This window comes from Jaculus jaculus, chromosome 15, assembly GCF_020740685.1.
Source record: "Jaculus jaculus isolate mJacJac1 chromosome 15, mJacJac1.mat.Y.cur, whole genome shotgun sequence".
Classification (NCBI taxonomy): domain Eukaryota; kingdom Metazoa; phylum Chordata; class Mammalia; order Rodentia; family Dipodidae; genus Jaculus; species Jaculus jaculus.
In genome coordinates this window covers 59,785,888-59,813,136 of record NC_059116.1, presented here as the reverse complement: position 1 = coordinate 59,813,136, position 27,249 = coordinate 59,785,888, and the positions used below count along the sequence as shown (strand labels likewise).

Here is a 27,249-nt window from a genome sequence, read left to right as displayed (position 1 = left end):
AACTACAAACAAAATAAAAGTAATTGTCATTAAATTTAAGCTGAACTATGAATTCTATAGTATTCTATTATTGATTTTATAAAATATCATATCTATGCTTAAATTTAAGATACACTGAATAGTGTTTTCTACTAATAATTGTATATGCTTTTATTTTTTTGATGTTTTATTGACAACTTTCATAATTATAGACAATTATCCATGATAATTCCCTTCCCTCCCTGACTATCCCCTTCACAAATCCACCCTCCATCATATCTCTCCACCTTTCAGTTAGTCTCTTTTATTTTGATGTCATCATCTTTTCCACCTATTATGAGGGTCTTATGTAGGTAGTACCAGTCCTGTGAGGTCATGGATATCCAGGCCAGTGTGTGTCTGAAAGACAATTATAAAGAGTTCTACCTTTACTTTGGCTTTTACATTTTTCTGCCACCTCTTCTACAATGAAACCTAAGCCTTGGAAGGTGTAATAGAGATATTTCAGTGCTGAGCACTCCCCCGTCACTTCTTCTCAGCACTATGATGCCTTTTGAGATATCCCAGTGGTCACTGCCATGTGAAAAGAGAAGCTTCTCAAACAAAAAGTGAAAGCAGCATTAATATATGGGTATGAATGCTAAGAAAGGTGCTTATAAGGCAGTTTGGTGAGCATAGCATATGTATCTGGCAGGTGTTAATCCTCCAGGGCTCATGGCCTCCCCTGACAAAGGCTTTTAACTAGGTTTTCAATACCAGGCATGTGTTCCCTCCCATGGAGAGGATCTCCAGTCCAGTTAGAGAGCAGTTGGTTTCCCCCATAATAGATGTGTCACTATTGCACCCATTAGTTCATTTGGTCTGGCTGGCCAAACTTAGGGCTTGCAGCGTCCACTGTTGTTTATTCAGTAATACAGGCTTGTCATCTATTTCTGGTGGGAAACAAAGAACCTTGACAATAGCCTATAATGTTTTGGGGGCATCATAGCCAACAACTAACTGGAAGATATCCCATCCCTGGCACAGACTTTTTTTCTAGTAACAATCTATGGCTTGTGGATGTGCCCTTATATGAAAAAAATTGGTTTCTATACAGCTTATTTACAACATCTTCAATTTTGATTAACTCTCATCCCATCCTCTTTTACTCAATCCCTTCCTTTGACCTCACTTACACCATTCCCCCGTCCAGTATTTTATTAAACTACTTATATACAATACCCTCTCCTTAAGTCCTCCCCTCTCTTAACTCCATTAGAAGCACTTTCTAACTTATTCGTCTATGATACCAATTTTAACTCCAATTCAAATACAAATCTCAACATTAGTAGTTAGGATACACATTGACAGAGAGCATGCAGCATTTGGCTTTCTAAACCTAGGTTACCTCACTTAGTATAATTCTTTCTAGATCCATCCACATCTCTGCAAATTTCATAATTTAATTGTTCTTTACCATTGAATAAAACTCCATTGTATAGATATACCACATTTTCATTATCTCTACATAAGTTGAGGAACATCTAGACTGGTTTCATTTTCTAGCTATTGTGAGTAGAGTGGCAATAAACATGGTTGTCTGAATATCTCTAAGGTAGTGAGAAGAGACCTTGAGATATATGCCTAGGGGTGATATAGCTGGGTCATATGGTAAATCTATTTTTATCTGTCTCATGAACCTCCACACTAATTTCCACAATGGTTGTACCAGTTTACATCTCCATCAACAGTATAGAAAGGTTCCTGTTTTTCCACATCCTAACTAGAATTTATTGTTTTCATGTTTTGTGACAGGAGTGAGATGGAATCTCAAAGTAGATTTAATCTGCATTTCCCTGATGGCTAAGGATGTAGAACATGTTTTTAGATGTTTATAAGCCATCTGCATTTACTCTTTTGAGAACTCTCTATTTAGTCCCACAACCCAGTTTTAATTGTGTTGTTTGATTTCTTATTTTTTAGTTTTCTGAGTTCTGTATATATCCTGGTTATTTATTCTCTGAGAGATATATAGCTGACAAAGATTTTTCCCATTCTGTAAGTTGTCTCTTTGCTGTATTCACAATGTTCTTTGCTGTACAAAGTTATTTCATTTCATGAGGTCCCAGTTATTGATTAATTGTATTATTTCCTACGTAACTGGGTTATAGTCAGAAAGCTGTTGCCTATATCAATATGTTTAAGGATTTCTCCTACATTTCCCTCTAGCAGTTTCAGAGTTTCAGGTCGATATTAAGGTCTTTGATCCATTTGGACTTGATTTTTGTGCATTGAGAGATATGAGAATCTATTTTCATTCTTCTAAATATAGATATCCAGTTATCCTAACACCATTTGTTTAAAGACTGTCTTTTCTCCATTGAATAGTTTTGGCATTTTTGTCAAAAACTGGGTAACTATAGCTGCCTGAATTTGCAGTTGGGTCTTCTGTTCTAGTCCATTGAACTACATGTTTGTTTTTGTGCCAGTACCACATGGGTTTGTAACTAAGGCTCTGTAATATATCTGTAAAAATATCTTAAAATCAGGTATACTACCAGCCTTATTTTTGTTGCTCAAAATTGTTTTGGCTATTCAAGGTATTTTGTTTCCAAATGATTTTTTATTGTATTTTTTTTTTCTGTAAATAATGTTATTGTAATTTTGATGGAAATTGCATTAAATGTGTAGATCATTTTTGGTAAGATTGACATTTTTACCATATTGATTCCTCCAACCCAAGACCATGGGATATCTTTCCATTTCCTAGTGTCTTTTGTAATTTCTCTCTTGAGTGATTTAAATTTTTCATTACAGAAATCTTTCACTTCCTTGGTTAGGTTTATTCCAAGGTACACTTTTTTTTTTTCTTCAGGCAATTGTGAACGGAATGATTGCCTGATCTCATCCTCATCACGTTTGTTGTTAGTATATAGGAAAGCTACCAATTTCTGTATGTTTATTTTGTATTCTGCTATGTTGCCCAAACTGTTTATCAGCTCTAAACAGTTTGTTGGTAGAGTCTTTAGGGCCCTTTATGTATAGGATCATATCATCTGCAAATAATTATAATTTGATCTCTTCCTTTCTAATTTGTGAACCTTTTATGCTTATCTCTTTCCATATTGTTACAGCTAAGACTTACATTACTATACAAAATAAAAGTGGGGACAGTGCACCCCCTTGTCTTCTTCCTGATATTATGTAGGTAATAGGTGTATCAAAAGTAGCACTTATTATGTTGAGATATGTTCCTTCTATTCCCAATTTCTTTAGGACTTTTTCTATGAAGGGATGTTGGATTTTGTCAAATGCCATTTCTACATCTATTGAGATGATCAGATCATTTTCATCCTTCAGACCACTTATATAGAGCATTACTTTTATTAATTTGCAGATGTTGAACCATCCCTTCATCTCTGGGATAAAGCTGACTTGGCTTGGGTAAATGATATTTCTGATATATTCCTGTATTCTGTTTGCCAGTATGAGAATTTCTGCATCTATAGTCATGAGGGAGGTTGGTCTGTAATTTTTTTGGTTTGTCTTGTTTTTTCTTTTCCAAGATCTTTAGGTGAGGCATTAAGTTTTTCACTTGAAACCTTTCTAGTTTTTCAATATAGGCTTTAAGCTATAAATTGCCCTCTTAGGAATGTTTTCATTGTTTCTCAAAAGTTTTGGTGTGTTGTGTTATCATTATTTGATTTCTTTCTTGATTTCTTCAGTGACTCATTCATTGTACAGTAGTGTACAGTTTAGTTTCCATTATTTTGTGAACACTATAGGTTTTTGTCCTGTTTATTCTTAGTCTAATCCCATTGAGATCAGATAGAATACAAGGAATTTCTTCAAATTTCCTGTATTTGTTAAGATTTGCTTTGTGTCCTAATATATTATCTATTTTAGAGAATGCTACATGTGCTCCTGAAAAGAATGTGCATTCTTCAGCAATTGGATGGAGTGCTTTGTATATATCTGTTAGGTCCATTTGTTCTATGACATATTTAATCCAGATGCAGCTCCTCCATTTATTTATTGGCAGAATGACCTGTCAGTTGATGAGAGTGGAGTATTGAAGTCACCAATTATAATCATGCTTGATGTTATCTGTGACCTTAAGTCTAATAGTGATGTTTGATAAAATTGGAAACACCCATGTTAGGTAATACATGTTTAGAATTGTAAAAGCCTCCTGTTGGATTATTCCTTTAATCAGTATAAAGTGACCTTCTTTATCTTTCCTCACTAATGTTGGTTTGAAGTCTATCCTGTTAGATATTGGGACAGCAACATTTGTTTGTCCTCTAGGCCCATTTGCATGAAATATCATTTTCAATCCTTTCACACTAATATAGTGTTTGTCTTTTATGGAGAGGTGAGTTTCTTGGAGGCAACAAACAGAAAAATTCTGCCTTTTAATCCAATCTACAAGACTGCGTCTTTTGGTTGGGACATTGAGATCATTAACATTAAGAGTTATTATTGGAAGGTGTTCATTTACTATTTCCATTCCATTCTTGTTTTGTAGTGATTAATGTTTTTCTTGTACTCTCTTGTACTTACTATTATTTTAGTATGGTTTATTTTTCCTTCTTCCTCATGTGTGTGCTTTTCTTTCTCTTCAGCAAGAAGAAGTCCATCAAGTATTTTTTGAGAGCTGGTTTAGTGGTCATATATTCCTTTAGCCTTTTTATTTGTGGAATGTCCTTATTTATCCATCAATTTTTATGGATAGCTTTCTGTATATAGTAGTTTTGGTTGACTGTTGTTATCTTTCAGAACTTAGAATACATTACTTGAAATACTTCTTGCTATTAAAGTTTGTGTTGAATAATCTGCTATTATCTTAATGGGCTTGTCTTTATATGTGACTTGATGTTTCTAACTGCTTTCAATATACTTTCTTTGGTTTGTGTGTTTACTAGTTTAATTATAATATGGAAAGAGAGGTTCTTTCCTGGTCTAGTCTGTTTGGTGTTCTAAAGGCTTCCTGTATCTGTATTGGCATCACTTTCCTTATTTGGGGGACATTTTCTTCTATGATTTTGTTAAAAATAGCAACTATGCTTTAGGAATAGAATTCTTCTCCTGCTACTATAATCTGGATTTTTATATTTGATCTCTTCATAGTATCCCAAATATCTTGAAATCCCCATTCTTTCTTTCCTATTACTTTGTCTTTCTCTTTGTTTGACTATACTTGATCTGCCACCTTGTCTTCTAGTTTACATATTCTTCCCTATACTTGATCCATTCTACTTGTGATACTTCCTACAGAGTTTCTACTTTACTTGCTCTGTTTTATATTTCTAGTCATTATTTCTGCATTATTTCTATTTCCTTACTCATGTCTTGTATTGAGCTCCCTATTTCATTAAATATGTTTGCGGTGTTCTCTTAAGATTCTTTCAGGACTTTGTTTTCTTGTTTGATTACTTTGATTTCTTCTTTAATTTCTTTGAACATAGATATATTCACTCTTGAATTCCTTGTCAGTCGTTTCATCTAAATAAGTCTCACTGTAAGTCAATTCTAATGAGTTTATAATTTTTAGTGGAACTATATTGTCTTGATTTTTTGTGTTTGTTGTATTATATTGTAGAAAATTTTGCATTCTGAGTTAATTTGATGCTTGGGTTTTCTTTTTTTTTATAATTTTTATTTACATTTTCCATGATTATAAAATATATCCCATGGTAATTCCCTCCCTCCCCACCCCCACACTTTCCCATTTGAAATTCCATTCTCCATCATATTACCTCCCCATTACAATCACTGTAATTACATATATACAATATCAACCTATTAAGTATCCTCCTCACTTCCTTTCTCCACCCTTTATGTCTCCTTTTCAACTTACTGACCTCTGCTACTAAGTATTTTCATTCTCACACAGAAGCCCAGTCATCTGTAGCTAGGATCCACATATGAGAAAGAACATGTGGCACTTGGCTTTCTGGGCCTGGGTTACCTGACGTAGTATAATACTTTCCAGGTCCATCCATTTTTCTGCAAATTTCATAACTTCATTTTTCTTTACCGCTGAGTAGAACTCCATTGTATAAATGTGCCACATCTTCATTATCCACTCATCTGTTGAGGGACATCTAGGCTGGTTCCATTTCCCAGCTATTATAAATTGAGCAGCAATAAACATGGTTGAGCATGTACTTCTAAGGAAATGAGATGAGTCCTTTGGATATATGCCTAGGAGTGCTATAGCTAGGTCATATGGTAGATCAATCTCTAGCTGTTTTAGTAACCTCCACACTCTTTTCCACAATGGCTGGACCAGATTGCATTCCCACCAGCAGTGTAGAAGGGTTCCTCTTTTTCCACATCCCCACCAACATTTATGATCATTTGTTTTCATGATGGTGGCCAATCTGACAGGAGTGAGATGGAATCTCAATGTAGTTTTAATCTGCATTTCCCTGATGACTAGTGACGTAGAACATTTTTTTAGATGCTTATATGCCATTCGTATTTCTTCCTTTGAGAACTCTCTATTTAGCTCCATAGCCCATTTTTTGATTGGCTTGTTTGATTCCTTATTATTTAACTTTTTGAGTTCTTTGTATATCCTAGATATTAATCCTCTATCAGATATATAGCTGGCGAAGATTTTTTCCCATTCTGTAGGTTGCCTCTTTGCTTTTTTCACTGTGTCCTTTACGGTGCAAAATCTTTGTAATTTCATTAGGTCCCAGTGGTTAATCTGTGGTTTTATTGCCTGAGCAATTGGGGTTGTATTCAGAAAGTCTTTGCCAAGACCAATATGTTGAAGGGTTTCCCCTACTTTTTCCTCTAGCAGTTTCAAAGTTTCCGGTCTGATGTTAAGGTCTTTAATCCATTTGGACTTAATTCTTGTGCATGGCGAGAGAGAAGAATCTATTTTCATCCTTCTGCAGATATATATCCAGTTTTCAAAACACCATTTGCTGAAGAAGCTGTCTCTTCTCCAATGAGTATTTTTGGCATTTTTATCGAATATCAGGTGGCTATAGCTACTTGGGCTTACATCTGGGTCCTCTATTCTGTTCCACTGATCTACATGTCGGTTTTTGTGCCAGTACCATGCTGTTTTTGTTACTATGGCTCTGTACTATAGGTTAAAATCAGGTATGGTGATACCACGAGCCTCTTTTTTGTTGCTCAGTATTATTTTAGATATTCGAGGTTTTTGTGATTCCAAATGAATTTTTGGATTGTTTTTTCTATTTCCATGAAGAAAGCCTTTGGAATTTTGATAGGGATTTCATTAAATATGTAGATTGCTTTAGGTAAGATTGCCATTTTCACGATATTGATTCTTCCAATCCAGGAACAAGGGATGTTTCTCCATTTTCTAGTGTCTTCTGCAATTTCTCGCTTGAGTGTTTTAAAGTTCTCATTGTATAGATTCTTTACTTCCTTGGTTAGGTTTATTCCAAGGTATTTTATTTTTTTTTGATGCAATTGTGAATGGGAGTGATTCTCTGATTTCATCCTCTGTGTGTTTGTTGTTAGCATATATGAAGGCTACTGATTTCTGTGTATTTATTTTGTATCCTGCTACATTGCTGTAGGTTTTGATCAGCTCTAACAGCTTGCTAGTATAGTCTTTAGGGTCCTTTATGTATAGAATCAGGTCATCTGCAAATAATGATAACTTGATCTCTTCCTTTCCAATTCGTATCCCTTTTATGTATGTCTCTTGCCTTATTACTATGGGTAAGACTTCCAGATGTATATTAAATAAAAGTGGGGACAGTGGACACCCTTGTCTTGTTCCTGATTTTAGTGGAAAAGCTTCCAGTTTTTCCTCATTTAGTAATATGTTGGCTGTAGGCTTGTCATAAATAGCCTTTATTATATTGAGATATGTTCCTTCTATTCCCAGTCTCTGTAGGACTTTTATCATGAAGGGATGTTGGATTTTGTCAAATGCTTTCTCTGCGTCTAATGAGATGATCATGTGATTTTTGTCCTTCAACCCGTATATGTAATGTATTACATTTATAGATTTGCTTATGTTGAACCATCCCTGCATCTCTGGGATAAAGCCTACTTGGTCAGGGTGAATGATCTTTTTGATATACTCTTGTATTCTGTTTTCCAATATTTTGTTGAGAATTTTTGCATCTATGTTCATGAGGGAGATTGGTCTGTAATTTTCTTTTTTTGTTCTATCTTTGCCTGGTTTTGGTATCAGGGTGATGCTGGCCTCATAGAAGGTGTTTGGTAGAATTCCTTCTTTTTCTATTTCCTGGAAAAGCTTAAGAAGCAATGGTTTTAGCTCTTCCTTAAAAGTCTGGTAAAATTCAGCAGTGAATCCATCCGGGCCTGGGCTTTTTTTAGTTGGGAGATTATTGATAACTGTTCAGATCTCCATGTTTGTTATAGGTCTATTTAAGTGATTAATGTCATTTTGATTTAATTTAGGTAGGCCATATAGATCAAGGAAATCATCCATTTCTTTCAGATTTTCATACTTTGTGGAGTATATGCTTTATAGTATGTCCCTATGATTTTTTGAATTTCTCTGGAATCTGTTGTGATGTTACCTTGTTCATCTCTGATTTTATTAATTTGTGTCTCTTCTCTCTTTCTTTTGGTCAGATTTGCTAAGGGTTTATCGATCTTGTTTATCCTTTCAAAGAACCAAATCTTTGTTTCATTAATTCTTTGGATTGTTCTTTTTGTTTCTATTTCATTAATTTCTGCCCTAATCTTTACTATTTCTTCCCGTCTACTGATTTTTGGTTTTCCTTGTTCTTCTTTTTCCAAGGCTTTAAGGCAAAGCATTAGGTCGCTTACTTGCAACCTTTTTAATTTCTTAATATAGGCACTTAAGGCTATAATTTACCTCTTAGAACTGCCTTCATTGTGTCCCAGAGATTTTGGTATGTTGTGTTCTCATTATCATTTGACTCTATAAATTTTTTGATTTCCTTTTTGATTTCTTCATTGACCCAATCATCATTTAGTAGTGTATTGCTTAGTTTCCATGATTTTGTGTATGCTCTATAGCCTTTCTTGCTACTGATTTGTAGTTTAATTCCACTGTGGTCAGATAGAATGCAAGGAATTATTTCAATTTTCCTGAATTTGTTAAGATTTGCTTTGTGTCCTAATATATGGTCTATTTTAGAGAATGTTCCATGTGCTGCTGAAAAGAATGTATATTCTGCAGCCTTTGGATGAAATGTCCTGTATATATCTGTTAGGTCCATTCCTTCTATGACCTCATTTAGTCCAGATGCCTCTCTGTTTATTCTTTCCTTGGATGACCTGTCAATTGATGAGAGTGGGGTGTTAAAGTCACCCACCACCACTGTGTTTGGTGTTATCTGTGACCTTAGTTCTAATAGTGTTTGTTTGACGAATTTGGGAGCCCCCATGTTAGGTGCATATATGTTTAGGATTGTAAGGTCCTCCTGTTGGAGTGTGCCCTTAATCAATATAAAGTGACCTTCCTTATCTTTCTTGACTAACGTCGGACTAAAGTCTACCCTGTCTGATATTAGGATAGCAACCCCTGCTTGTTTTCTAGGCCCATTTGCTTGAAACACCGTCTTCCAACCTTTCACCCTAAGATAATGTCTATCCTTTGTAGAAAGGTGAGTTTCTTGGAGACAACAAATTGTAGGATCCTGCTTTTTAACCCAGTCTGCAAATCTATGTCTTTTCGTTGGGGCATTGAGACCGTTTATATTAAGAGATATTATTGAAAGGTATGTATTTATGTTTGCCATTTTTTTGTGTGTGTGTGTGTTTCTAGTTCTACCTGTGCTCTCTTCTGTTAACTGGTATTTGAGTATAGCTTGTTTTTTCTAGGTTCCTTATATGTATGCTTTTCCTTTTCTTCAGCATGGAGGATTCTATCAAGTATTTTCTGTAGAGCTGGTTTTGTCTTCAAATACTCCTTTAACCTGCTTTTGTCATGGAATGTCTTTATTTCTCCATCTATTTGAATGGATAACTTTGCAGGATAAAGTAACCTTGGTTGACAGTTGTTATCTTTCAGAACTTGGAATATATCACTCCAAGCCCTTCTGGCTTTAAAAGTTTGTGTTGAATAATCTGCTGTAATCCTGATGGGCTTGCTTTTGTAGGTAACTTGATTTTTCTCTCTAACTGCTTTCAATATTTTTTCTTTGGTGTGTGTGTTTGGAAGTTTGATTATAATATGGTGAGGAGAGGTTCTTTCTGGGTTTTGTCTGGCTGGGGTTCTAAAGGCTTCCTGTATCTGTATTGGCACCTCTTTCCCAATTTGGGGGAAGTTTTCTTCTGTGATTTTGTTGAAGATGCCTACTATGCCTCTGGAGTGGAGTTCTTCTCCTTCTACTATGCCCTGAATTCTTATATTGGATCTTTTCATAGTGTCCTGAATATCTTAAAATTCCCACTCATACTTTTATATAAGTTTGTCTTTCTCTTTGTTGGACTGCATTAGGTCTGCCACCTGGTCTTCTAGCTTAGATATTCTGTCCTCTCCCTCATCCATCCTACTGGTGAGATTTCTTACAGAGTTTTTTCTTTCATTAACTGTGTTCTTCATTGCTAGTAATTCTGACTGGTTTTTCTTTATTATTTCTATTTTCCTATTTATGTCTTGTATTGCCTTCTTGATTTCATTAAATTGGTGTCCTGCCTCCTCTTTGATTCCTTTGATTTTCTCTTTGATTTCCTCTTTGATTTCTTCTTTGATTGTTTTCATGTGTTCTTTGACTTCTTTGAACATATTTATAATTATTCTTTTGAACTCTTTCTCAGGCATTTCCTCTAACTCTTTCTCCCTGGAGGACATTTCTGATGCATTAATACTTTTAGGTGGATTTATATCGTCTTGCTTTTTAGTGTTTCTTGTGTTATAATGTATATATTTTTGCATCTTGGATTAAGTTAATGCTTGGATTTTCTAGCTAGCTGTGTATTCTTAGCTGTATCAATTGATTTGATGTAATATATTTTCAGGGTAGGACCTTAAGGTGTTAGGTGTGGCTCTTAAGACTCTCGGAGTATCTACAAAGATGTTCTTAGGGGTTGAGTTTCCCTGCTATAGGAGTATTCAAGCAGGCTGAGTGGAATAAAATACAGGTAGATTCTAAAATTTAACTAAACACTGTACACATTCAATCAAAAACAGCCCCGAGTATGTATGCAAGAGTAGTCATTATAATGACCAGATCCTCTATCAACAAAGAGGTTTAGATTTCTGGTCTGTTGAGGGATCCAAGTCAGCTTGTGACCAAGTGAGACCCTTCTCTGGTGCACTCCCAGTTACCTTGGGTGATTTTGGTCTCAGTCAAGTTGCTGCCTGGGTCGTCAGGCTGCTGTTCTGATTTTTGGAGCTGGGCACTTGCTTTTCCTACGGGGCAAACTGAGCCACTGCTGCTGCCTCTGCTGCTGCTGTAGCTGCCACTGCTGGAGCCACCACTGCTGCTGAAGCTGCTGCTGCTGTGTCCACTGCCGTTGCTCCCCCTGAAGCTGCTGCTGCCAAGTCTGCCGCTGCTGCCACTCCTGGGTCTGCTGCTGCTGGGGCCGCTGTTACCGGTGCTGGAGCCGCTGATGTTGCTGCTGAACTCTGCTCCTGCTTGGGTCCCGTTGTCAGCCCAAGTTGGCGTGGCCGGGTCCCGGGCCGCTGCTCTGTTCGCTGGAGCTGGGCTCAGGTGGTGGGGGAGGGGAGGGAGCCTCGGCTGCTCTGGTTCTCTAGCTGCTCCACGTGTTCTTCTACCTCGCGGTCTGCTCCTCCGCTGCTCGCCGCCGCTCTCCCCTCACGTTTCCCGAGTTGTGGAGAGCGCAGTTTGAGGGGAAAATCCCGCACCTGGCTTTTCCTGCGGCTCGAGCCAAGTCTGGCGGCTTTCTGCTGTGTCAGAGCCGACGCGGTTGGCCGAGCTGCCGGAGCCGCTTTTCCTGCCTGTGCAGGCTCTGGAACTCTTCTACTTCTCTGCTGCCGCTTCAATTTCCTATACACCTCACTTTTTAGTAAAAGTGTGTATTTTGCTGAGTTTTTTTGGTCTTTTTCCCCCCTAGGCTGCTTTGGCGTGGTACCTACACCGCCATCTTAACCGGAAGTCTGGGTTTTCTAATTATCTATAGTATTCTAGACATGCAAATACAACATTATATATCTTTAGGGTAGTTGCTTAACATGCCAGGTGTGGCTCATATTACTCCATAGCAGAAGTGATCCTGCTACTCAGGCATTCTAGCAGGCTGGGTGGAGTAAAATACAGGCGAATTCTAAAATTCAACTGAGCAATATACACAATCTAAACCAGCATGGAGTATTTATTCAAGATTAGGGGTTAAAACAGATAATCTAACAAAGTCAAAGGCTCTAAGAATTGTTGTTACCCCATGCTTTATCCTGTCAACTGGGAGGTTGATATTTCTGGTATGTAATGGGTTCCAGGTCAGCCTGTTGTTAGGAGCAATAGTTAGAAGTAAAAATGGGGCCCTCACTCAGCAGTGACAAGATCTCCATGACAACCAGGGTCCAAAGCCAGAGACTGACCAGAGACCCTCTGCAAGCTGATTTGCAAATGAGATAACCCTAAGGTGGTTAGCTTCCAGGGTGACTGAGGGAAAAAAAAAGATATAAGAACCCCAATAAAAACCCAGAAAATTGTCACTCAACTCATACAGGCAGACTCTTTCTGTGTTGATACCAGCCACATGAAGGAGCAGCCCATGGGACTCCTGGACAAGCCAGCATGGAGAGAAGCAAGGCTTTGGACATCACCTGCTGCCCCAGGAGGTTAGAGCCAGGAGGCTAGGGTAGTTGAGAGGATAAGGGAAAAAAGGGACCTGGCTTAATTGACATGTGTGAAGAGTGAATAAAGTGTGTCAACTGGATTAACATAATCCTCCCTTGACTAATGAGTTTAGTGCTATGACACCTGGAACCCAATGAGACCCTTCCCCCAAGAGTGACAGAAGAAAAAGGTAAACACACTACAAATCATGACATGTCAAAAGCAACAAAAGTCAGCCCCCAAATCCAATTTATTTACGTATGGCAAAGCCAACCAAAAGTACATCAATCATCTAAAACATACTCTGCCCTGACATGGAAGGTGTGATTCGCACTCACGATGCCTGGATTTGGGGCAGGCATTGACCCAGTGCCAGTAAGCCCTGTTTCCTTTATGGTAGGCTTCTGGTCTCAGGTATGGTGAGTGACTGCCTGGGTCACTATTTCTTATGTTGTGAGCTCAGCTAGGCTGGTTTGGCTGGTGGGTCAGTTAGTCGCTGCTGTGTTCTCTTTCAGGTTTTTGATTTTCTGAGGAGGTTGGTGTGAGTGCACAGTCCATTCACCTGGTCCTGCTTCTGCAGCTCAGGCAGAGCTTGGCATGCATGTAGCTCTTCCCAGTGGATCTGACCAGCAGCATTGCAACAAGAGCTGATTCTGGCTGGTTGTATGGTTTTCTAGAAGCTCTGGGTCTTTCCTGCTTCTCTGCTGTAGTTGATAGTTCCTTATATACCTTCACCCTTTGGAAGAAGAGCACATCATGTTGTTTTTCTGCTTATATACACCTCCAGGCTGGTTTGGCATGGCTCCAATGCCACCACCTTAACTGGAAGTCTGCAACGTTTTTAAATGTACCAAAATATAGCTTAGGAAATTAATTCCCATTGAGTTTGGAAACAATTCATTAAAATGTTTGTGAAATCACATTTTCTCCACATTGCATAATGAGTAGAGGGTTTAAGAATTAGCAATGCACAATAGAAATGTATGTGGATAAATTTGTGAAAATTGTAAAGGAAAAATAATTTGGATATGGCATGAAGAAATAACTTGAACATTTGCTTACATAACTCAGTATGGAGAAGATGTCAGTTGCATATGAAAAGTTCTAAAAGGCACTAAATTATCTTCTTTTCATATGAGGTACCCATATATTTTAAGTATTTGTGTAAACATCAAATTCATCCATATAGTTCTATTCATACTATGTACTAGGAACAAAATAACAATGAGCATTTATTATCAAGGCTATGATAGTCTTCATTTCACACACTTTCTGTGCATACTTACTGAGCCAGGTATAGTATGTTAATATCCTCAGTAGTACCATCTGCTCATAAAGGAATGTTTATAGTAAATGCTAACCAGTATTAAAATACCAATATAAAATACAGAAGCAATAATCTTCCAAATAAATGGTAAATGCTTTAATTGCTGCTAAGAGTATCTCTTACAACCCACACCAAGAATTGAAGTGGTCTCAAAAAGGAAAGGTATGGCTTGAATTGCATTCAAAGATGAATTTTACTGGCTGTGTAGAATGGAGATGAGAGGACATATTCATGAAGACATCTGCAGCAGAAATTCCAAACTTGACTCCTTCAAACACCCTGGAAATAGTTGATAGGTGCCTAGTTATTCCTTTCTGCTTTAGACAAATGACACTCTCATTTCGTATGTGATAGCATTGTGAATATCAGTAACAACAACATCTCTTAACTGCTTCATAGCCATAAACAGTCAATGGGACCTTGCAGAAATTTGAAGAAAGAAAAATAAGGAAAAAGTCCAACTTGTGAAAGAAATTAAACAGAGCTGAATCAGTAGGTTCTGGGTTTATGAGAGAGACCCAGTCTCAGTATTAAGTAGAGCCTTGAGGAAGGTGCCCAAGGTCTACCTCTGACCTATGCATGCAGATGCACGCAACTTTATCCTGTCACATGTGCATCATCTGTACATGCATGGACATCACACGTACCCATGCCAAAAACAGGATGTAGAAATGAAGGTAACCCTTGAGTTGAATGACTTATGTTGCAAAAATAAATGAAAGGCTGGAAAGATGGCTCAGCAGTTAAAGGCACTTGGTTGTGAAGCCTGACATCTTTGCTTTGATTCCCCAATAGCCATGCAAAGCCAGATACACAAAGTGGAGCATGTGTACAGAGTTTGTTTGCAGCAGGAGGCAGTCCTAGTGTGCCCACACACCCCCTTCTTCTCTTTCCTTCTCTCTCTCTCAAATAAATACATAAGCATTGTTTTTAATTAAATGAACATCTCACAGAGAACAATGTATTTGCAGAGCTCGAGCCACTTGAAGATTTTTGTCTATATTTCATCATAGTTATATATTTGTGTGCTATCTGTTTAAAGGTGTCAAAGTCATAGAAAATGACAAGTGAGGATATATTGATAAATTTAAATAAGATAATGTACCTTTTTAATTATAGAGGATATTTTGATTGTGTATTCAAGCAATGAGAACTACATGTGTAGAGCATGTAACATGAAAAAGTGTGTGACCTTGAAGGAAATGAAGTTGTAGAGTAAGAATCATGTCTTAATAAGAGGGAGAGAATAGCATTAGAATATGGAAAATGAAAAGAGACATATTTGAAGGTAAGGTCATATGGTAAGTAACATGAGCCAGGAGAATTTGGGTGTTCTAGGAAATGCGAAGAGATGTAGAATAATTATAGCAGAACTTGAGTTCAGGGAGTCAGTTACATGGAAGATGAGCAATACAGAACCTGTATGTGGAAACACCATGGCAGTTTGGAACATACATTACAGAGTATGAAGACACATATGTTACAGTGTGTGAGCACCACACACATTACAGCGCATGAACACAATATGTTACAGAATATGAATACAACATTTGCTAGAGAGTATGAAGATAGTGTAAGTCACAGAGTGTGAAGACAATATCGTTGCACAATATGAATACAGCATATATCTCAGAGGATGAATACAACATTCATTACAGAGTATGAATTAAACATGCTTTGCATGTGATAACTGAATTTCACTTTTGTGTCATAGAATACTGGCACAACATGCATAAAAACAAGTTTCCATAAATAACCATAGAAATAAATGTATTATATATTCACTAAAATTGAACAAAAAGTAAGTACCTTGTGCAGGGAGATGGCTCAGTAGGGAAAGTGGCTGCCATACAAGTGCATGCACCTGAATTCAGATGTCCAGCTCCTAAGTACCAATACCAAGGAGGATGTCTATCTTCATTTGTTTGTTTGTGTTTTGGTTTTTCGAGGTAGGGTCTCACTGTACCCCAGGATGACCTGGAATTCACTATGGAGTCTCAGGATGGCCTTGAACTCACAGCAATCCTCCTATCTCTGCCTCCCAAGTGCTGGGATTAAAGGCGTGTGCCACCGCGCCTGGCCGAGGCTGTCTATCTTTGTAACCCAGGTACTGGCAATGGGGAAACAGAAGCATTTCTAAGGCTTACTGGCTAGTTAGTTTAACCCAGTCAGTGAGCACTGGGTTCAGAAAGAGAGATTGTGTCTCAGGTAATAAGAAGGAGAGAAATTGAGAAAGTTACGCAATGTAGACAGCTGGATGTTATACAAAAACACCCACATACACACACACTCATATGCACCCACAGACATACACATACTACATAGATAAGTACAACCCCCAAAAGGAATACATCTAATTAAAGATTATTTTAGTTTGGAGGATAAGAGGAAATAATTCAAGCTTGGCACGATGGTGCATGCTATTAATTCCAGCATGCAGGAGGATGAAATAGGAGGTTGGCTGCAAGTTAGAGGCCAGCCTAGGGCTACAGAGTGAGTGAGCTCCAGGTCAGCTTAGGCTAGAGTAAGACCCTTCCTTCAACAAGAACAACAAAAATAATGACGAAATGATGCTTAAGTAATGAAGTGGTGATGTTTTATCAGAATTCTTCTAGAGATTCAGAATGTTGTATAAGAACACTAAAGTTTTGTTTACTATATATTTGACATCCATTTAATAGAGAGGTTTTTTTTCTGGTTGACATATGATACACTAACCTTATGCTTAGAAAAAGTTCTAAGAAAAATATTAAAAATAGTTGAGAAATTTGTCTTTTTAAAAGAAAGGAAATGCCAATGATTATCTCAGTTGATTCCCATGGATTAAATAACTCAGTAATTCATTCTGCCTCAATGACACTTTACTGAGAGTGATCAAAAATACTAAGCAGTACACCAAAAGAAAGAAAGAACAAATGAAAACCTGGATATCAGGTCTTACTTTAGAACTCTTTCAGAGAACTAGTAAAATTATCTGCTATTCTTTCACATTGTGAACAGTTTAATTTTTAGTGAGTTATCTATCAATACTTTCACTATTTTATTTATTTTTAAAAAATTTTTGCAGTAAGGTCTCACTCTAGCCCACTCTGTCCTGGAACTCTCTCTGTAGTCCCAGGCTGGCCTATAACTCACAGCAATCTTCCTATCTCTGCCTCCCAAGTGCTTGGATTAAAGGTGCAAACTATCACATCTGCCAATCAGTGCTTTTAGAAGAGAATTCCTTTTACTAATTTGTGGTGGCTCACTTTGAAATGTGATATTTTAATGACTGAGATAATACTTACAATGTTTGTGTCCTATGCTACTTTTCCCAAAGGCACCCTTCTTGAACACCCTTCTTGCCTTGTTAAGGTCTGTACATCAAACATCAAAGTAAATGCAGGGATTTCATTGTGCATCTAGAACAATCATGTTGCTTGTTTATTCAACTTGAAGTATCCATTGGCATTATAATTTCATTCTTATTGTTCATGTGCAGATGCAGCTTTATGCATCATCTGTAAATATTATTAGTTAATCCAGATAATTCCTAAAAGTCTAAATGACAATTACAAAGGCAATGCTTTAGATTTTTTCACAAAACCTTTCAGACTATACCATATATCACCAGTGAGTACAAGTGTTTTGGTTGTTTGAAATTGAATTATAAATAATTTAAACCATGCAAATACAAATTTTGCATCACTAAAATGTCATAGGACAGGAATGTGGTAGATACTTCCTGAAATTTATGTGAACATTTTGTGTCACTAGGATATTACACAAGCACAACAGGAAGCTGCAATTTTGAAGCGCCCTCAGGAAACTGGTCAGCCACCTGTGCTCTCACTGAGGATCCGGAGGGTACACTAGGCTGGGCCATCGGCAGCACAATTCCTACAGGGTCAATGAGTCCAGATTCTGACCACACACCAGGTAAGTCTAGTAGCAAACCTGGCCTAAAAAGCCAATGGCCTGGGGCCTCTTTTACAGTGTGTAGACGTCGAAGTTATTTCATATGTTCATGTGGTTTAGGCTTAATAGAAAGAGGGCTACTCCTTTCAGTTTTAACCTCTGACATATACCCATTGATGACATTATCACAAGAAGGATGATGACTCAACTTTTAGAAGACATACACATTTTATTTGCCTATCCTAAAGATATCATTAAAGTCTTTTTATTCCTTCTCTCAATGCTATGATAAAATACCTGAAAGAAACAGTACAAAGAGGGGAAGGATTTATCTCCATTCAGTCAATCTTGGTAAAGAAGACAAGATGAATAGAGCAGTTCCAACCATGTGGGTTGAAGTGCAAGGGAGCTGGTCCCATCACAATGGCAGACAGGAAGCAGGGTGGGGCTATAATCCTCAAGGTGACCCTCCCCCTCAGCTGGGCCTCACTTCTGCCAAACAGTACCACTAGCTTGCTACTGGTATTCAAACCTTATCAATCCTCCTTTGAGACAGGTGTGGGCAGCATCCAGACAATTGGCCATGGCAAGAGTCCCTTTATTATTGCAAGTGTTAGTCAGGTGACCTGCAATTCCCTTACTGTGACTCTAAGTTCAGGTGTCAAGAAGGGAAAGTCAGTGGTGGTGCAATGAGCCAGCGCCAGCGCCATGTCCATGAGCTGTGCTTCCTGCTCTGGGAAGCAGGGGAGGATATTTGGTGGCTTTGTTATCAGTGGACTCAGGTGAAAGTAATCTTTAAATCTTACCAAGATGTCTTCATGGACTCAACACTTTTCTTGGGGGCAAAAATAAGTTCCCTTAGGAATGAAACTGAGCAGTTTGTAAGAATAAGGAATGTTCTGAGGTATTTGATAGGGTTGGTTTTATTTGACAAACTTGAAGGAACTTCAGGATGAAGTTTAAGTATAAATTGGCAAACATTGAGTAAAGTAGATTTCCCCCATAAGTCAGCCATCAGTTATTTCAAAGACTAGCTGGAACAACGAAGACCAGCTTCCTCAGCAACCCAGTGGGGAGGAGTTCCTCGAGCCTTGTCTTTGCCCAGCATGTACTATACGCATTCCTGGGTCAGCAGTTGCTGAGATCCTCAGAAAAATACAGATTTTACTGGATATATAACTTCATGAACCAATTCCTTACAATATATATCTTTCTATATGCATGTATATCCTATGGGGTCTCTTTCTCAGAAGAGCCCTAATACAATATCAATCAAAACAAATGAAGCATGACACAGAGAAAAATTACAGGAGAATATGGAATTTACATTTCAAAGGAAATATATGTGAGATTGTCCTAGTCATATGGCTGGTGAGAAGCGAACACTGATTTTATTTTCACGTATTCTAAGATAATTTAACATATCAGAAATTTCAGTTGTAGTATGGATAAATTTTATTGTTTTATTTTATCAAATTAATCTTCAAATTAAATATTCTCATTTTTTAAATGGTTAAGTTCTATTTCTTATTCTGCTAATGGTGGGAACTTTTTTCCATTATAAAAACACGAAGTTAGTCTATAATAGATTATAGATTAGAGAGCACAGGAAAAAAAAACCTCAGGTCAGTAACTAAGTTAACTTAATATATGACAAAGATAGATATTTTACTTCAGTGTGGGAAAGTATTTACTACAGTGCTGGAATATATGGATATCTACCCAAAGTTAAAGTAAGCCCTAGTATTTGACTGCATGGAGACATATATTCCAAGTGGAGTAAAGGTTAAAGTGTAAGAAAAAAATAAAATATTGCAAGAACATAGAATCTCTGCAACCAAGAGGCAATATTTCCTTTCAAAGCCCGGAGACATTTTCTAAAACCAATTTTAAAAGCATCCTGGCTGCAGAGATATATGTATGAGGATATTTGCTTTCGTGTCAATATTTTCTTTGTCAAAAAATGGGAAATAAGTGAATATCTGTTCCATCATCATTTGTGCTTCTTTGCTCACTCATTTATTCATTTATCAAATGAGAAGCACTGTCTAATTTCTATGGATAGTTTAAATGAATGACACAGAGAGAAACCCCTGCCACAATCAAGCTCACATTCTAGAAGAAAGAAAAGATAAGGGATAAAAATAATAATTTTTATTATTTTTTATTTTAATTTTTTATTAAACAGTGACATTTATCCTCCCTCCTGAAAAGGGGTTTAGGAGACACAGACCTGTGTAGGTACAATATCACAGAAGACTCACCAGTAGTATACAGAGATAAAAGTCACCTCAAACTTCAGGATGACAGACAAATGTGAAAAATAAGGGCTGTTAATGGTAGTTGTTTTAGTTTGGGGGAGATACTTTTATAGCTTATTTACATTCATTGAAGTCCACAGATAGAGTTTCAATCTGGTCGTTCACACATGATTGCTATATGTTGTATGCAGATGAAAAATAGAATCTTCTGTCAGGATCCTTGACTATCCTCCCTGCTAACCAGGGCTTGAGACATGTTTTCAGAGAACTTCCTTCAAAGCAACCTGATTATGCCAGCCTTCATACATGAATATGGCTCAGGGAACTTGTTTAGGCATCAGGGAGACAATAGGCTGCTAAATAAATTATAAGGACATTAATTAGTTTTGACCCATTGGATAAACAAAGTTCTTTTTTAAAGGCTAACAGACTCAAAAGGCCTATAGTCTGCCTGTAACGATCATAACACTGCTATTAATTAAAGCTGTATTCATGGACCATTTGACTTACTGTTACCAAGATAAAGAATTAGAACCATAAGGAGGCCATTGTCAATGCCAACCACAGACCTATTATGAGCCCTTTTGGGCAGAGGAACTATAAGCATCCATTCACCCTCTAGTCTACACATATATCAGATTTGAAAGCAAGAGTGGCATTTTCATGGCAAATTAACAAAAGCATAACACACAAGGGTATTGTCATTCTAGTTCCCTTTTCTCAAAATTTTCTTTTCCTTTTATTGATATAATTGAACATCCCCACAATTGGGCTATAAATATGAGTGGGCTAGAAGTCACATCTATAATTTATATATTCCCAATAGCACTTGAAATTAAATGCAATCACACTTGGGAAGTGTTTGTGAAGGTCACATATTACAGATTTCTGGCCCTTCTGTACAGTTAATGAAAGTGCATCTATTTCCTGCTTAATGCAATGAGCATGTCCTTGGTGCCTGCTATATACTATGTGATATACGGGGGGTGGGGGCCTGCAGTGCTGTCTATACGTGACAGACTCCATGATATACGGGGAATGGGCCTGCACTGCTGTCTGTAATGGAGTATGCTACCAGATACAAACCACGTGCTTCCTTTTGTGCAGTTCTATTTTCATCACCCAAGGTCATGAATTTTGCCTAGTAACCTTGCTACTTCTGACAATCTCATGCCATAATGCAAACTTTGTTTCGGCTTTTGAGACAGTGCCTCATGGAGAACAGGCTGTCCTGGATTCACTATAAACAAGGATGACCTTGAAATCCCTACCCTCCTTACTTTACTTCCAGAGTTCTAGGGTTACAGGCATGCCACTGTTTTTAGCTTTAAACAGCAACTTAAAGCATCCAGTATTGAATAGATATAGCTTAACTTGATACTTGCTTAATGGTATCATTTAGGTTAGACATGTCACAACTGTGCTTCCTCTAAGGCATGTAGGATTGATAGTACTATTCCTACCTTAGAAATGTGGACAGGGATGCTGAGTCATTTCTGTACATCTGTATCATGTGTAAACAAAGCCTGAAGTGAACTGTCAGAGCATGGAGGATAACCAGCACATCAGTGCACCTCTCCTCACCTTTGACACAGACAGACATGGGTTCACTTAAAATACCTTATCAAGGATATACTGCCTTAATTTCTTTTTTCTTTTGCAGCCTATCATGAATTTATTGGAACATAATGCAGTGTAATTAAAGAGTATTCATTAAAAATGTATGTAGACACATTACAATGAGTTTACATGTATGTATATACATATATAATACACAAAGATATGCAAACTTACAAACTATAAATGACTATAAATGTCTTAAATTATTTAAAGATAAAGAAGTTTAGATACCCTTAATTTTTTTGAGGATTTTACCCTTAGTCTCTGTGAGAGGAAAAATGAGTTCTATGTTCATTTTATTTAGAAAAATGGGATAAATACAAACATGGAATTTGATAGATAAAATCCCTTCAGTATTCATCAGACCATTCTACTTAGCTCCATCCTGCTCTAACACACTTTCACGTACTCCTGCATGCACACACACAGATTATCAGAAAATAACTACACGCACACACACACACAGAGAGAGAGAGAGAGAGAGAGAGAGAGAGAGAGAGAGAGAGAGAGATTAAGAGAGAGAGATTAAGAGAGAGAGAGAGAGAGAGAGAGAGAGAGACTAAGTCTTTTGATACATAGTTTTAGAAGTTCCAAATATTAGACTTAGAAAAAGTTCAAGAATTCTAAGGGGGCATGTGAAAGATGGGGAAAGAAGCAGGGGAAGTAGCAGAGCATCAGGAGGAGGAATACGAGAAGATAAGAGAAAAAAGAAATGGAGGAGAAAAGAAAGGGGAGGCGGGTGAGGAAAAAGGAGTAGGAAGGGAAAGGGAATGAGGGGTAAAAAAAATGTGCAGGGGTGAAAATCTAGTAGATAAAGGAAATAGAATCACTGCATCGTCAAGCTTCCTGCATCCTAGCGTCCATCCAGCATAACTCATGATAGATGGGGTATGGAAGAATGTTAAGTGTCTATCTGCACATGAGTCGATAAAGATATTACTACATAAATATAGTTGTATATATACATGTGTAACACACACACACACATGCACACACACACACAATTAAATGTTTACACATATATGTACAGGGAGTTAGAAAAATCACTATCAATATTTCAAAAATGGGCAGTCTGTTGGTAGATGACAAGTGCTATTAGAGAAGCAGAAAATTAGCCAGGTGTGGTTGCTCACACCTTTAACCCAGGAACTTGGGAGAGTGAGGTCGGTAGGTTGCCATGATTTCAAAGCCAGACTGGTTACAGAGTGAGTTCCAGATCACTTGCTCAAGAGGAAATCCCTGTCTCAAAAAAAGGAAATATGCCTGTAGATATGGTATATAAATAAATATTGTTCAGCTTTAAATGGAGTCCGCATTGTAATGCCATAGATCAGAATATGAGGCATGAGAGAAACACAGAAAGAAAGATGCTATATACTATCATTTACACGTTGTATCTAAAAGGAAAAGAGAAAATCCTAAAATACAGAAACACAAGGCCAGCACAGTGGGGGACAAGAGAGGCCACATCATTCAAAGTTAGACTTATATAGGATAGATAGGTCTAGAAATCTACCATGCAAGTGACAATTTGCAGTTCAATATTGTATCATGTACTGACATTTTGCTAGGGGAGTAGATTCTAGTTACTTTTTTGAAATTCACACAATGGCAGTTATGGAAGCTGAGAGAGATATTAAGTTGTTGACTTTAGTAATCATTCCACTGTGTGTGTGTGTGTGTGTGCGTGTGTGTGTGTGTATGTGTGTTTGTTCTAATATATCAGGCTGTATACATTTTATATAATGGAAAATTAAATTAATGGCATTTAGTACACTAAGAAATGGATATCCAGAGAATCCAAGGCTTTTGTAAACAAGGAAGAAGTAGGACACAAAATAATAACATGGTGGGGGAAGGGAAATGAAAGTATAACCTGATGGCAAGATGACCAATTTGCATAATGTTTATATAACTCTCAATGTATATTAAAATAATAATATTTAAAGGTTTTCAAATTCTATTATGCTATATCAATGAATTAATATATTCTTGTATTTCACCTGCTCCTTCAGCAACACACTGCAATTTGATACTCCAGTGCATCAGTTACCTATATAGTAGTAACTAAGATTTACTATAAATACTTTTCTGTTTTTCATGGTGTCAAAGGCTGAGGAGAGTGTTACAAAGACACACCTGTGGTTTGAATGTTTTCATTCACTTTAGAAACATGGAATAAATAGAAAAGCATCTCTTGTAGTCAGATTCAACATTTCTGGGATGAATTTCCAAACTAGACACATTTTACAGGAGGAAGGGATTTATTTCAGGCTTATAGATCCAGGGAAATCTCCTAATGATGGAAGAACCCCCTCCCGCCCCCTGCCAGAGACACCTCCTCCAGCCAGGTGGCTGGAAACCCAAGTTGCAAACTTTAATGAAACACCTGAGTACCTGAGTTTATGGGTACACACATTCAGACTGCCATAGCATCTATGGGTAAGGGAGTCATAAGTAGTAGGATAGCCATTGCAATGGTTAAAAAACTTGCTGAATCACTGATTCCTTTATTCACTTGTTCATTCATTCATTTGCTCTGTATTTGTTGAAGTACATTTTTTTTTCCAGACAGGAACTTGAAACATGTTATACAAATCAGAGAATACCCTGATATCACACGGTGTATAGTGTAGCAGAAGAAAAGAGAACGCAGTTCTCAAGAGTTATAAATTTAAAGAATCCTACATAGTATTTTTGAAAATGATAAATTCAACAGAAAGAAAGGAAAAGTGAGATTTTTCTGGGGGTTGGAAAAAAGGGGCTAAGGAATATTTCACATGTATCCACTTGGATGAGGATGCCATCTCTATATATTTCTTTTTAGTTTATAAAGAATTATGAGTTTGAATAGATGACCGTGTGTGTGTGTGTGTGTGTGTGTGTGTGTGTGTGTGCGCGCGCGTGCACACGCACACACTGGGGTATGCTTGTGTGTGGAGGTCAGATGACAACCTTGAGTCACATCGTTGGCAACACTGCCCACGTTGTCAGTCTCTCATTGCCCTGGTGCTCCCCAGGTGGGTGAGATAGCCACTGACCAGTGACTCCCAAGCATCCTCCTGTCTCTGACTTCCCATAGATGGGATTGTAGGTACATGCCACACCCAGCATTTTTATGTGGGATCTGAGAATAAGCTCAAGGTTACTGAGCTGTCACCCCAGACTTCAAAATCTTACAAAGAAAATAAAAAGAAGTTACAAACAGGATTCAAAATTGATGTTAACATGTTAAAAACTTTCATAAGCCAGTCAGTTCATGCTTTGAATAGGTTACTCAGTTTATTCTTTGAAAACATAGGTGACTGAGCAGGTAAGTTGGAATGCAAAACTAACTCAAAACACTTTCCTGTAGCTGAGTGGTGTGGTAGAGCCAGAGATGGGAAATGATTAAGCCTAGGGATATAGTAAGTCCAAATGAATATGTGCTGTATGTGGAAAAGATACTGGATTTCAAGATATAGCACCAAAAAATATGTAAAATGATAAAATGTTAATGACTAACATTAATATAAATGGTTAATGATTGGTGTATGGCTTACATGTTGAATGATAAATGTCTGTAAGCAACTGTCAACAAGATATTTGCTACCAAGCACCTACTTTTCTAGGGCAATATCCTATTATTTTGCATAATTGCAAAATATTTTTACAGTTCCTTTATTTTCTTTCATTGTTGATATTTCTCAAAAGCATACTAAGATTCTCTATGACAGTATTTACTTACACTATGAATGTTAGCATTTTCCTCACTTTTCTTTATACATACTTCCTTCTTTTCATTTTATTCAAATAGTCTCCTATTTTGTCACCAAAAACATGTCAACATTTCATCAAAGATTTTATTATGCTGAACGACTTTAGATATTAGTATAAAAATGAATAATGGCCTATGCTAAAAATGGCTACTTATTTTAGGTCTATATTAATGGTCTACTTTTATACATAAAGATATTTGGTTTGTATCAAGTGTGTGTGTGGTGTGCATGGGTATGTGTGCACAAGCATGTACCCCAATGCATATCTGGAGGTCAGTGGACAACTTGCAGGTCAGTACTTGCTTTTTACTATGTTTTGAGGCAGAGTTTCTCATTGTTTAAAGCTCAGTTTATGAGCTTTATGGAAATTATTTCTTCACCTCTCTCTCACCATACATTCACTTGGATTTTACAAACCTATCACAGCTTCCAGCTTTTACCTGGGGCATTGGTATCCCAAGCCAGACATTCAGAATTTCATGGCATTTCCCTGGCTAAGATGAAGATGGCTAAATTGTACTTTGTTTGGTTTTAAAGACTAACATAAAAGAGTTATTTTATCTAAATAGAACATGTCAAAGACTGATGTGACCTTGAAAGCTGCTATTCACAGAGTGGTGGTCACTGCACACACACTTTTAATCACCGGGCCTCATTCAATCCTCAGGACAGCTTTGAGGGTTTTATAGGAGAGACAGTGATTCTGTGACTGGGTTACCACCTCTCCACCAGCAACAAAGGTCTGACCTTGAGAGCTGTGGCTGAGGTAGCAGTCTATATTTCTAACCACTGCTCTCTACAACTTCATAGGACTTTTTCAGCACTTATTAAACTGTCAGAATTTTATTCATACAATCTTTAGTCACTGTTAATTTCTCTCCCAGATGTCACAATGTTAAAATTGATATCACTTTTGTGGTTGCCTTTTTTTCCATATCAAATGATTTAAAGCAAATCAGTACATTCTTCCCTTACTTCTCACTTTAGGCTCTACTTTCTTCCCATAGTTCAGCTTCATCTCCATTCTCTCCCTTTCTGGTTTCATCCCAATCACAATCAGCATCTCAACTGAATAAGAGAGCCAGGAGTGGCTGAACAGCTTCAGGTCATGTCTTGTAGGCTTAGTTTTCTCAAAATGAAAAGCCATTATAGCTATGGTTTACCAGTTATCCTTAGTTAAAGTAAAAGCATGTATCTCTGTGGTATCATAGAGAATGTTTAGATAAATCATTGACTGAGCTTTGGTTATGGTTCCATGACAATAGACATAGGCACAAATCACCCATAGCTACTCTGTTGTTCTGTGAACAGCCCTGTATTTGACACAGTGATTTGAATTTGTTCCCAGGAGGAGCTGGTAATATCATACCAAAATCAGAGAAATGCAATATTATTCTGTTTTGCTATCCTTTACCTAGCATTACTTGTCTTTATTCATTTAATATCTTTCTGATTAGCTAGTAACTGATTCATATAGCAACAAGTAACAGATACTTTAAAAATGGCAAAAGAAAGCCAGGCATGGTGGCACACGCCTTTAATCCCAGCATTCGGGAGGCAGAGGTAGGAGAATCCCTATGAGTTCAAGGCCACCCTGAGGCTACATAGTGAGTTCCAGGTCAGCCTGGACCAGAGTGAGACCCAACCTCGAAAAACAAAGAACAACAACAAAAAAAAAAATGGCA

The 27,249-nt window shown here is 37.4% G+C and overlaps 1 protein-coding gene across 1 annotated transcript in view; it reads left to right on the top strand.

The window, feature by feature from the left end:
* Positions 1–27,249, top strand: part of Malrd1 (MAM and LDL receptor class A domain containing 1) — a 771,085-nt gene that overhangs the window by 517,242 nt on the left and 226,594 nt on the right. The window contains exon 31 of the mRNA XM_045134762.1: positions 17,785–17,946. Coding sequence (XP_044990697.1) covers positions 17,785–17,946 — 162 coding nt within the window. The remainder of the gene's footprint in view (positions 1–17,784; positions 17,947–27,249) is intronic.